Below are 13953 nucleotides of genomic sequence, written 5' to 3'. Positions count from 1 at the left end.
TGAATAAATTTAAATGTTCGATCATTACTTATTAGGTACTGAAAATCTGATATCTAGAGCAAAATCAGCTTAAAAGTTTCAAAAACTGGAGTTGTGTCGAACCTTTGAATCGAACAACTATGAATCCGAATTATATTTTGTTATACAAGATCTATTCCAGCCATTATAATATTATATAGGTACCGAGTTCGGAGAACTTAAATTATATTATATTATAAAACACTGCAAAAACAGTATGTAAATGATACATGTATAAAATATGAACACGCCTACGCACTACTGAAAAAGTAAGTATATTGAAGTATTTACACTACTCAATACTTACTCAATAAAATAAATAATATAATAAGAAAATTTCAACGAATAAAAAATGTTATTTCAAAAATCCAATAACAATAATTATATTAGATAGAAATAAAATTGTATAGCTGAATTTTACTTTTATTCCCAAGTGAGAATGTAGGATAGTAATAATCGATGACGTGTGCATACTTTATATTGTGATATATACTGTAATAAAATAATATTATAAATATATTTGTTTGTTTTTTGGTATTAAATATAATATTCCATGATATTCGTGGATTTCGCAACGATAGTAAGTTTTACTATTTCTTTATTTTGTTCAACAAAGAATACAAAAACACAATTCTATTAATATTAGTATTAAACTTCTATTTAATTAATCAAAAAAAAAAAAAAAATTGAACGAAATACTAATATACAATTAAAAATTATAATAGTAAAAATCCTTTACGTTAAAATATAATGCCATGTTAAAAGTACTAACTACTAAGCTACTTAGAAAATAATATAGGTATATATATATAGGTATATATATATAATTATATATATATATAAAGATATTAAACTTAGCTTTTTTTATTTTGCATAATATGACAATAATATTATAATTAGATGTGCCCTCAGGTAATATAATATTATTATTAAACTAATAATAATTAACAAATTATTACCCAATTAAAGACAAAATTAATGTTTCAGAATTATTGTGGTTTAAACATTTTAAAACTTATAATTCAACATTTTTAAATTTTATTTTAAATTTAAGATATTTTAGATATCTTTTTGCTATTATTTTATAATAATTTCCGTATTACTATAGCATTATTAATATTAATTTGTGAAATATTGCTGTATTTGAGTTCCAAAAACTAAAAAACAGAATACTAACAATATAATTACGTCCAAATCAATCAAACAACCTAACTACTAAATATTTTAAAAATATACGTAGTATAATACTTATAAAAATAAAATACATATATTAATTAGTCAGGTAACAAAATAAGAAATATTGTCAGTGGTTTTTTTTTTCTTCAATATTTACAAAGATACAATTATGTTTTCTTAACCGTCTCGATCTCCACATTTGGCTTGATCGACGTATGAACGTCTCGTCGGGGACACATTTATTTATTTTTTATACACTTATTTTTTTTTTTTTTTTTTTTGACGTCCGGATCTATGCTTTTGCAAGTGGCCGCATGTGTGTGCAATTTTAATGGTCAACCCAGGGTCATAGAGATACTTCATAAATGAACATCTTATAATATGAACGTCTTATATGATAAGCCAAAAAAAAAAAAAGTGACCATTTAGTTTTTTTTTAAACAATATTAATACATACACACGCGCTCGAGTATTGTTTGGGGGCCGAGTAGGAGGCGCGTTTCGTCAGATCCGAGCTTTATCTATTTCGAGCGGGACCCCATGACGGCGACCGAAAAACGTACCATCCGTTGTAATTCAGTGGCGCGAAGGGACCGGCTCAAGCAACAAGACGGTTATCAGGTAAATAATACAGTATTTATAATAAAAGTTTTATATATTTTATCCCCATCCTATCATAACGCTTTCCATACGTATTATTATTATTATTAATTAATTTTCGTAGTATTTTTTTTTTTTATTATTCATAACAGTTTTCAATGATTTTTTTTAATTATATTTATATTTAATTATTATTTTATAACACCATATGATACAGCCGATTCTCGATAGCTTGAACCTCAAGAGTTACTTTTTTCTTGCACTTTGAAGTGTTTTTGATTTATTTTAGAGGTTTATAACTCAAAAACCATACAAAACATAAGTAAAAATTATATTTATTCCCATTGTGATTTTAGTTACCTAGATTTAACTGTACAGCGGTCTAAGCTTAAATTTTATCTTTTAGTTAGCAGTTATTGTTTTCAATTAATTTTACTCAATCAGCATTTTTTTTATTTTTTTTTTTTTTTATTTAGTCATGGAAGGAATTAAACTGTTTAACATAAAATTATCAATATTAAATACCGTTATAATAAGATGATGTTAAATTTAATATAAACATACAAATGTAATAAAATAATGATATAACTTTAAAAGTTTAAAATAATAATTTAGAACAAGACGTTATAGTCATAGCCTAGTTAAAAATAATTACAACTTACAATAATTACTTGGAGTAAAAGAACAAATATATTGGTACGCTTATGATCCACATACCTATAATTAATAATTAAATCTCAATAAATAAATAAAACTTAAATACTTGAATATATTAAGCAATTTAATTAGTCGTCAATAAAACAAGAACACGATAAAAAATACAATAAAAATAATAACTTAAACAATGTTCTAAGAAACGTTACGAGTATGGTACAATATAATTCGATTATCGCTTTTATGATTGGTCTAGTCAAAAAATATTTTAAGTTTCGTTGCTTGAATTAGTCTCATAACAACTATTATACCTCTATAAGAGTCGTGGAATTTTTAATTTTTTTTTTTATTATTATTAATATTTTCTTTTAATTTACCATACGCATATACACGCGTAGCCTAGTTGGCGGTCTTACAGTAAAATACAATTCGGGTTTTCCCTTTTTCGGTCAGTGGGCTTTCGATCTGTCTGATTGTGTGTCCGAAATAAGCGAAGTGCAAACGAACGGCGGTTGGCCCGGATTCCTCTGGTTTATTATAAGTCTTGGCCACCATCCATAGTCGGTATACGACGGCGGCAGATTAGTGCTTTGCGGGATGTCTATCTTTAAAGTCTACTAGTTTGCACAATACTGAAGATCGCGAAATGTAAAATAACGAGAGTATTGTCGTGTGATAATTATATGATAATATTTCAATAATATTGATCGTTTTGAGTGCACAGTGCAGGGAGTGTTACTATATCATTAAATCTTGTGGTGAAAAAATCACTGTAATCTATTATCCGTTTTTGATAAGTTGATTTAACTAAATCCCTGAAACACAACATTAGCAAAATAAGATATAATGCAATAAACCGTAAGAAATCTTATCCGAAAAAACAACGTAACAATTAGTTTTATATAATTTTCTTTATTTTCAATAATAATAATACAATAATACAACGCCCAAAAGAGTAATAAATTGTAAAAATAATTGATCATCATTTATTTAAATGATAAAATAGTACCTAACAATATTTTTAAATATGAATATAATAGATTAAAACCTATTCGTGTGAACAATTTATTATTACAAATTCAAACATAACAATTAATGATTGATAGGACTCAATAGATTTCGTCAGGGTGAAATTTTCGGTACGTGTAACAATATTACTATTATAAATCAAATTTTAAATAAATAATATAGGTAATACCCAAACATATATTAGTTATATTGAAGGTTTTTCACTTATACAACGTGTGCGTCATGGAGGCGCACTCCTTAACATTCATGGTCAAACACGAAGAATTTCGCTTTCAGATTTTGTGAAAACATACTCGAGAACCCTAAAAAAAAAACTCATTAGTTAGCCGTCCTTAGACAAAATAATATAAATGGGTCTCGGCTGAACACGGGGCTGTTGGCCTAACCTTTCTCAAGGAAAATACTTGACCCGGTGCCAATGCCCGACGTCTATTTGTACACAAGTCCAAAAAACCATCATTTGGCTTCGAATATACGCATGCATCAGTCAATATCCTGTTGAGTAATTGCATAATCTTAAAAGATGTTCTAATAATAAAAATAAAATTGAATTGCTTTTCCAGACGGTAAAAGTCGTCATCGAAATATTATTATTAGATTTGCATTCTGTACGTTAACTGGTATAATAATCCTATAGCATTATTGGTAGTGATTTGATTATTTATTTTTCTGATACCAAAATTGCCGTCGATGAATTTATAATATTATATTTTAAAATATACGCGTTTGTAAATCATAGAACCTCGACTGATGACTTAAATAATAAAAATATTATTATTATACTAAAGCAACTACTTAAGTAAAAACAGCTTCTTATTATTATTATTGGTATATTTTTATATTCGGATAAAAAACACAAAGTCCTTCTTCCAGTCCGAAACATCTGACGATCTTGGGATTCGCGGGAAAGCGAATAACAACCAGAAAAGAAATCAAAATAATCATAATAATAATAATAATAATAATAATAGAGCAAAATACATCAAGGTCAAATGGCCAATAAACAGACGTCACTTTTAAAGATGCGTGCAAATTATGGTATAATAATAGAGCAGGTTGGGGCGGTGTATGCCAAAAAAAGCCCACGGGAAACTGTCGTGTAGTCCCCAACGGTTTCCAGATGCCAATTCTGCACTTGAGTTACGTGTCTCCCTCCAATCGCTCGCAATATTTATCATAACGAACACTAATTTATAAATACTGTTCGGCCAAAACAATAATACGTGCGTAGTTCGGGAAATGCCGATGATGGTATCGTTTGAATAGGAATCTTCAGTATACTTGAGACTTTCGTGCCGGACTGGTGTGGTACAAAGTGTCTGACTCACTCACAACAGGTAACCGACTTAACATTTGAAACGAAATTATTTTTCTTATCATTCATAATATTTTGCATCATCTCTCGATATCCAAACAAATTCGTATATTGCAGATTAATCATTACCGTTTTATTTTCAATCGACTTTTATGTAAAACGCCTCAATAGTTTACTCAACTAACAATAATAATGAATTAACACCCGACTAATTTAATTTACCGATAAAAAATAATAATTACAATAACATTTTTTTAATACGCTACTGGACCCCGATCGAATTGTTTCGACATTTATAAATAATCTGAAGGATTTTTGTTTTTTAATTAAAAAATTATTAATTTTTATTAATTTCAAATTAAACTTTATATCCTGTATTCGAAGTATTATAGTGACCGCTCTTTCATGACTAGAATGATAACTTCAAAGCGTTTTGTGATAAAACTGATTGATTCAACAGTACTTTTCCTCGTATTTTCATGATCATCGTCATTTATTATGTTCTATATTATTAAAAAATAATTACTATCAAATCTATAACGGTTTACTATTATGGAGCGCTAACAGTGAAAACTTGTTTCGATTTTATGTTAACATTTTATTATTATTTTTTTTAATACTTTGGATTTTATAAACTCCAATATAAACCCGGTATAAAATACGATAGCACTATATTGAACACTCAAACTGACTTCTTAATGCGTTTTCTAAATGTCATCCAAAGAAGTGTACAGTAGTTGTAGACAAAGTGTTTCCACAATTGACCGTTCAAACCCCGCTTAATTCGTTTTAAACTGTAAATCGACTGCTCGCCATACTCCTGTTTCAATGTAATTGTGTGTCGGTCACACGATGGCTAACCCTCGTCACATCCTCCAGATTGAAGAGGGTCACAAACTCACAACACTTACCTACATATGCGTGTGTCCACATGTATACATCTAAACGTAACGGCATGTCTTTTTTTCTTCTGTTTACAGGAAATCTCTCGTTGTTAATTCATTACACCACAGCCGTAAGTCAACCACAATAACGCGAAAATGTTGAAACAGCACCTTGACATGATCGGCAGGAACGAACCCATCCAAAGAAAAGCCAAATTCTGGCAATCTTACGTCAGAGCATTAAAAGGTATGTGTAATCTATAATACTATGGTTAGTAGTCCATCGTAGGTACATGTTATTATTTTCATTATTAAAATATGACTAGAAAAAAAAAACTTCTGCTTTCGAGAGTCTTTCATATCGTATACGCGTTTTATGCGATATGACGTGTAATACGCGAGTTATTTCTGTTGGTCGTTATGTTCTGACCGACAGTTAAAAACAAGCGACGACAGACAGTTAAATTTATTATCAGTAGAAACTTGGATGACTCGGCTAAACTAATACCTATATTGAGCACGTTGCAGTAAAGACAAAATCGTTTTCACGTTGTCACAACAACTCGTAGGCGTCTTTTTTAATTGGAACATTTTTTTTTTTAATTTTAAAATAGATTCTCGAGATCGTTAAAATATTTTACCACGTCCATTCGAATAAAACTAGGCTAATACATATTTCATGTCTTCTTGTTATTATTTTTAATTTATTTTATAATATTAATACAAACACGATTCGAACAAATTATAACTGTATGCAGGTAAAACGACTCGAGCCAAATGTTCGCTATGGTACATTAAGTAATAATTCAATTTTTATTACAATAATCGAATCGACTCCCTGAAACCGAAATGCTCAATAAAATCTATTTATATCTATTGTATAGTATAGTGTCGCTCGCCGGGAAATTATTTTATAAACAAAACATTCCGAGACGAATGATCAAATAACCACGTTTTTGATTCGAATAATTTTCCCCTAAACGTTCTTCTAATAGGCAACTTAACATACACTAATGGGTATTTATTGCACTATAAAAGATTTTCAATAATGTTTCGAATGTTTCGATAGTATAACAATAAATGCAAATCGCTAGCCCTTTGGATGTAAGCGCGTGTTATATTCAAATGGCAATCGTGTTTCAGCCTTAACTATATACGGTAAACATATGACACCTATTGCATCCGATTTCCCCAGTAAAGGTAGTTATAAAACGAACAAATGTAAAATTAACCCACGATTTCCTTTTTTTTATTGTGAACTCGGCCCGGAAATTTCAGATAATAAAAAAGGTCGATCGTAAATTTGATGAGATAATTTTCACTGATAAATTGTAGCAAACATAATTTCATCTGAAAATAATTATAAGTAACGTATATAACGTGTATGCTTTCATGTAATTTAATTCTGCTATAACGAATTTGTACACTTTATTTACACGAATTTAATCACCGCCCCGTAGAGTCCTTTCAGTAATGATGAATGCATCTCATAAATATTCTAAGATAATTATTAATTAGGTTCAAAAATATTTGAGAATATTATTTTTATTCGAGCCGAGTTAACAGGTCTATCAATTTTTACCTGATAAAAAACCGGATCGAATTTACAACCGCCATTTAAAACACCTTATCGATTTTACCACTTACTGATTTTTATCAGTGGGTATCCGGATCACTCCTGAACTCAATATTTACCAAACAAAAACGTACACGAATCATAGTTAAAACAATAGCATAATAACAGCCGACGAAATAAAAAAAAAATCTGGTACTATTGCCGATCATCTAAGTATAAAAAAAACAATAAACGATGGATGTAATACCTAATCAATATCGATAATCCTATTGCTGCGTTCTAACCATATCGTTTCCGTTTTTGTTCCCGTCCGCGAACAGGATCCGACGACATGAGGGCACCGGAAATCACACACTACCACACCCCCGGCAGGGGAGTGTTCAGGCCAATCTTGAGCGCCGACTACCCGACATGGCCCAGCTACAAGTCCATCTACGACGACCCAAAGCACCCGTCCGACAGAATCAACACACCCGGGTACCGTTACCTGCCAATCTCCAGAGACACATACGGCATATCGCCCAGGAACATTTACCCGCACAACTACCACTCCGACCGCTACCCTTCATACGGTACGTACTGATGACGACGTCGCCGAACACGCAAACCACCGCTATATAATATAATAATACTATAATAATATATGTACCGCTATAATAATAATAATAATAATACTATTTCTGCAGAAGCTATATAATATTATGTTATATAATCTCTGTACACAACCAACAATCTAATCAACAGCAATAATAATAATAATAGTAATAATAGTGATGACAATAAGTATGATAGAGGTAGGGTACTACACGTTGATCACAATTCATTTTTTTTTCTTCCTACAAACGATTTCGGAAAAAACATCATCGACTTCCCGAGCCATCACTCGTTGCCAAAGCAAGTATATACTAATATATTATAATATTATGTTTATATTTTGTTTATTGTTATTTTTGTTATCGCGAAATTTCTATATGTGTATACCCCTACTTTGGCACGTATCGCGTTCGGCTGTTGCGGTTTTTTTTTCACATTTTTTTCGTCCGTTTCACATCAATATCCGACCTATAGATCGGTATAACTATAATAGAACGATGACCGAGATCGCCATTCAATAATGACATAAAATTCCGTACACGTTACGAATTCTATTTCAAAACGTCCGTTGAATGCTCGGCACTGAGACAATCATTATTATATTATATTATCATATATTATACATCTTTATACGAAAAGGCAATTTTTGTTGTTTTTGTTGTTTTTTTTTTTTCATTACAATTACGGTAAATTTACCGTTTTTGTATAAATTTATTAATTATTATAATTATTTAGATATCGCTTAGACAGACGTATAGGTGTTATCAGAAATAAATATTGTAGCGTATATATATATAGATAAACTATATATTATTTTATACTCCAAAAGTATAATACTGTTACCGAACTCTGTTTTGTATTATGTATACAATATTGTTGTTGATGCCTTTATTATAATTTTTTGTTTATATGATTTAATTATTTTTTTGAAATATAATTACTTACTATTTAAATATTTTGTTTCGCTATATTTTTGAAAACCCGTCACGCATGGATAAGAAATAAAACGGCACCAAGTACCTGCCCAACGTGCAGTGGGGTGCTTACGTCTAATAAGACATGATTCGATGATGCAAATAAAAAATTCGTGCAGAAAAAATCATCATATTATGTGTCAATATAATAATAATTATTATTATGTTAATATTTTACTATTATATAATATTCAAACAATGATTTTACTAAAGCTTATTTAGGCCCGCTACCGCTTGGGTTCACCGAAAGTAATAACGAGATCTAACTTAATAATTGATTGAATGGTAATTTATTTTTGTCATCTAAACACGCAATCTAAACCCACAGAAGCTTTCACACCGTGTATTTATTAACTACGAACCATTTTAAGCTTAATCGATGCGAGTGAATATACACATATATTATAATTTAACAAATCAATATCGCTAACGGGAGGACGTCTAATAACGCGGTGATCGGTAAGTATATAAAATATTATATTATAAAAATAATTATATACTTACAACAATATCACCTTAGTAGGAGACACTCTCTTACTCTCCTCTCTAATGGACGAATAGTATTCTATAACATAACACTGCGTGTGACGTGTCCAGGATTTCGTTTTGGAGTGCCGCTGATAAAATCGTTGTTACCTATGGCTAGGAGAGAGGATAGCAATCGGGAGATGCTTGGCTCCATCGATACCTAAACCATTGATGTTATAAATAAAATAAAAAATCTTAATCCTAACGTACAGTGCTTCTCAACCCGGAGACCGTGACTATATAACTGGGGGGCCTCGAAATACTTATTTCATTTAAAATATTTTCGATTATTTAGTTATATTATAACCGACCATATGATTAATCATTGTCGATAAACTCTAATGTTAAATTACTGTTAGCCTTGACAGTTTTACATTAAATTTAGGGTGTCCTATAAAAAAAAAAGTTGAGAAGAAATGGTCTAGTAGAAATTTCAATAGATTTCCGCCTATGTGGAGATGCTCACTAAGGAACCCTCAAAACTTAGACACGTTCAACATTATTTAGGGTGCATACAATTTCACAGTTTTGTAGCAACCTTATTCATACAGATTACAATTTAAATGTACGTCTTACGTTTAATACTTTCACAAAACACCTACAAATAATTGTTGAGTTGTTCTGAAATTTCGGGATAGGTTGCAGTCCCCCCTCACCTCCCGGGTTACGTGACTGACGTAACAATTTTACTTCCCATCCAATATCCGTCGATAATACGCATTTTAATGATGTCTTTTGCGCACCGCTATCAGTGGCCAACAACCTATATACCATCTCCCTGCATATTATAACGCATTCTGAACAACCTTCCTATATACGTGCCAACCAGTGCGATAAATGATAATAAAGTGGGCTTATTATATGCGTGTTCAGATCACTATCACAGCGAACCGTACAAAGCGCTACAAGACTGGACGGATCATTTGGATCGCATGGCCGAACTGAACAAAATATTTCCCGGAGACCATCCGGCGTACTACGAACCAAAGAAACCCTTACCGCTTCCGGAGAGACGAGCAACATCCCTGCCGCCCGTCAGAGGTTACAACTTCTCAGGTAACGTTATCCAAAACAGTCATATATATATATAAATATATAATCTGTAGTCATACTACAAGTACTGAGCTTAATATTATATTGAGTGGTACCTGTAATATAATACAATATGTATTAAGTACACATTAATGATATCGCATCGGGTTCAAAAAAAAAGTCAGATTTACGGCTCAGAGGTGATATTAAAAATATTAAATCGTTGCGTTAGAAACACGTGTTTGAGCCAAAAAAATGGTAAAAATCACGATCGCTGAAATTTCTTCAAACACTTTTGACGGTGAAAAAATTTAAATTTTGAAAACACAAACGTACATTTTAAACCTGCAATAGATTACTAGCGGAACGTAAAAACTGAACATTTATTTTCACGTTGAATCTCTGTTCAAAATAATATTATCACGAAATTGTCCGGACACATCATAGGTACAAGTGAAATAAGATCATAGATATTTCGCTTTCTATAGTGTTGGTGAAAACATAATTTTATTTTAAACAGCAATAAAAGGACTTAATGAGATATTCATTACAATAAAACACGCAGTTTATTTAACTGACTTTAACGCATATTATATTGTTCGGCTATTAAAAGCGTATAGTCAATTATATATTAACGACGAGGAAACGCGTTTTGAACATAATGAGCGTTTTTGTATGAAAAAACATTGCTAATGCCTGTCAAAAAAAAAAAAAAAAAAAAAAAACTATACATCGTTACAATGTACAACCGTTTATTATGCATTTGTCGTCCGTTGTTCGAATAAATAAACCAGCTGAATCATTTAATGTAAGACACTCATTATTTAAAAAACTATTAACGTTTTAGAAAATGATTTTCTTTTATAATTCAAATTTTTTACAACAAATTAAATTTTCGACAATTTTCGTCGTTTATGAGTGGATCAACTATGTGATATGTGAATACCTTTCTATGTGACACAGTTCAACTTAAAATACTGATATCTTTATGTTATAACTCAAAAGGTACTCACTCAGTATTAAATTTTTCTACAAAAAATTGCTCTGAAAAATGTTCTTCTATGAAGTATAAGAAATTAAAAATAGATATTTTCATTAAGAAAGTAAAACAATTAAAAATGATTATGATGAACAATTTATTAGAAAAATGTAAAATATTATTTTTTCATAAATATTGGTTTGTAATGACTTGATACCATCTAAAAGTATTATATTTATTATATTTGAGGTACGTTCATGGCCACTTTCCATTGCTTTGTACGAGTGACTGTCGATTGCACGAAAAGTCCCAAGCACAAATTTAATTGTTACGTTTGACTCGTGAAACTGTGACCCTGTAATCTGTATTATATGACAATATGTATTTTTTAATGTTACTATTGTTGTACAACAGGTTTACCTATTTACTCGACCGGCGGCGTTAAGAGACGACCACTGTCCGAGTTGTTTGAGCCCAGCGTATACACACCCAGGTCCAGATACGTCCGGGATCCATGGTGGTGGGAATACCCACACCTGAAACCGTTCACTCCAGTAAGTTCATCGTACAGGCCACCCGCAAAATCTTATCTGAGAAACAGTTACTTGTCACCGGTGAAGAGGACTTACTTGTGGGGACATCATCCCATCAGGCCGTTCAGTGAGTATTATTGATAGCATAATATTATATAGTATAACCAACAGTTTATTGCCCACTTTATAGAGACTAACCCACTAACCAATATTTCACTTATTTTCCCCATGTTACTACTATCAAATATCAATTAAACACATTAATGCATCGAGCAGTGCATCTACACAGTTCCATATTATTAATTATAATTAAAAAAAGTGCAGAAATGTCTCTATAATTGTCTTTCTGTGTTTATTTTTCAGCTCCAAGCTACTATTATTAAAAACGAAAACATAATAAAACATACAAAAAGTCTCAAAAAATACAAACTCTATTACCATGAGTCATCATCGTCTCCATCTACAATTCAAGTTCGAACATAATACGCCAAGCAAATAACGCAATTATCGCAAGAAGCTCAACAGTCCGGAAATGTAATAATTTATTTTTATATACATCACTTCGAAACACTTCGATCCATCAATTGCATCATTTACATTATTTATTAAATGTATTGACACACAAACTGCGCTTTAATAAACAGAATCCGGAAGTCTGTTTTTAGCGTTTTAATCATTACTCAATAATATACATACCACGCATATTATATAATTATAAAATCATGTTAACATTGTACAAATTATTGACATGTTAATTACCTCATATGCGTTTAAAAATAAACCATTTTACATTGATTTAAACTATCAATCACATATTATTTTAATGCAATTGTACAATTGTGGCTCCAAAATGTAATCATTATTCAAGTCGTATACATTCTCATATAGTCTATAATTAATTTGTTGGCTAAAATTTCACAAAGCGTATAAATGTTTCATCTTTCTCTACAACAACTGTGCAGTACAAACACTCGTTTATTTAAAATATAACATTATATACGAGATAAAACGAAATAATACAATACTATACTATACTTTCAAATATACAACTCAATGAGTACATATCGAGATCATATTATAGTAGTTGTGTGATTAATATTAGACCACGTCATTTTAATAATATTTTATTTCCAATTAATTATGAAGTATGCAGTGGATGAATACCACGACGGCAGAACCTAACACGGCGATATAGATTGGTATTGGTACTGAATTATCTCAGTGGTTGGTGGAATCCAGAGTAGTCAGAAACAGTCTCGATTTCTTTAAAAGTATCTATGGAGGTATTGTAGATTCGAGAGTGTTTCAACATATAAATACATTTAGGCACACATGTGTAGACTGTAGATGATTTGTAGAAGCTTTAAAACAAAACTGTTTTGACTTCCTTCTATTTTTCTCTTATTTAATCCATGAACTAGATTACAAATTACTTTTTGTTAATATTACAAATTGTAAAAATATTTTTATTTTTTAGTATTTTCTATTACTCATATTATGTGAATTAATATGTATCTGATTAAATACATTTTTAGTGAATGTAAAAATAATATCAATGATACAACTGTTACAACTTAACACGATAATAGAAAAAATATTTTAATAAATATATAACAATTTGATAGGTATATCGAGCATTTTTATAATTCAATAAAACATCAACTACCACAAAAAAAGTGTGCATGAATATTCTAAAATTAGACAACTTTCAAAATTACGGTCAGGTAAATAATACGGTAGATAGTACTATAGTAGGTACTTACTACTAAATTATCTTTTACGAATACATTATAAGATATTTTTTTCTATAATTAATCCTAAGATGTATGAAATATCACCAAAAAAATTTCAATTTCACTTAATAAAATCGTAAATTATTACATCATCACTTTATGGGTTCTTCACATACGACGCAGGACACCAGCGAATCTGCCATCCTTAAGTATCGATGATTGGTTATAAATGGGAGTATAAATCGAAATAATTGGCATTGGTAACCTGGTGTCAAAACTGCTTCGTTAGGAAATCGCTCATTATTAGTCTATTTAAAGATGGACTATA

The 13953-nt window shown here is 30.5% G+C and overlaps 1 protein-coding gene and 1 long non-coding RNA gene across 3 annotated transcripts; one reads left to right on the top strand and one right to left on the bottom strand.

The window, feature by feature from the left end:
* Window positions 1-2395: 2395 nt before the first annotated feature.
* Window positions 2396-10826, bottom strand: LOC149056358 (uncharacterized). Of its 2 annotated transcripts, XR_016191327.1 has the most exons (4): window positions 10572-10826; window positions 9325-10496; window positions 3864-3972; window positions 2396-3779 (listed from the first exon to the last, which is right to left on the bottom strand). It is a non-coding gene; the product is annotated as an uncharacterized LOC149056358 (long non-coding RNA). The 2 variants fall into 2 exon arrangements; XR_016191328.1 differs by having other exon boundaries at window positions 2586-3263; window positions 3647-10496; window positions 10572-10782.
* Window positions 5773-12693, top strand: Mf (myofilin). Its single transcript, XM_015521456.2, has 5 exons — window positions 5773-5923; window positions 7573-7824; window positions 10222-10404; window positions 11774-12019; window positions 12256-12693. The coding sequence occupies exons 1-5, from the start codon at window positions 5833-5835 to the stop codon at window positions 12273-12275; spliced, it is 792 nt and encodes a 263-aa protein (XP_015376942.1). The 5' UTR covers window positions 5773-5832; the 3' UTR covers window positions 12276-12693.
* Window positions 12694-13953: the final 1260 nt, after the last annotated feature.

The sequence above is a fragment of the Diuraphis noxia genome, unplaced genomic scaffold, assembly GCF_037042655.1.
Source record: "Diuraphis noxia isolate RWA-SAM2 unplaced genomic scaffold, SU_Dnox_SAM2 contig0004, whole genome shotgun sequence".
Classification (NCBI taxonomy): Eukaryota; Metazoa; Arthropoda; class Insecta; order Hemiptera; family Aphididae; genus Diuraphis; species Diuraphis noxia.
The sequence above is the reverse complement of the archived record's forward strand: the minus strand, read 5'-3'. Positions and strand labels throughout refer to the sequence as shown.

Coding starts and splice junctions, on each gene's coding strand:
- Mf (XM_015521456.2), top strand. CDS start 5,833: ATGTTGAAACAGCACCTTGACATGATCGGCAGGAACGAACCCATCCAA. Junction 5,924..7,572: donor TTACGTCAGAGCATTAAAAG/GTATGTGTAATC, acceptor GTCCGCGAACAG/GATCCGACGACATGAGGGCA. Junction 12,020..12,255: donor TCATCCCATCAGGCCGTTCA/GTGAGTATTATT, acceptor TTTATTTTTCAG/CTCCAAGCTACTATTATTAA.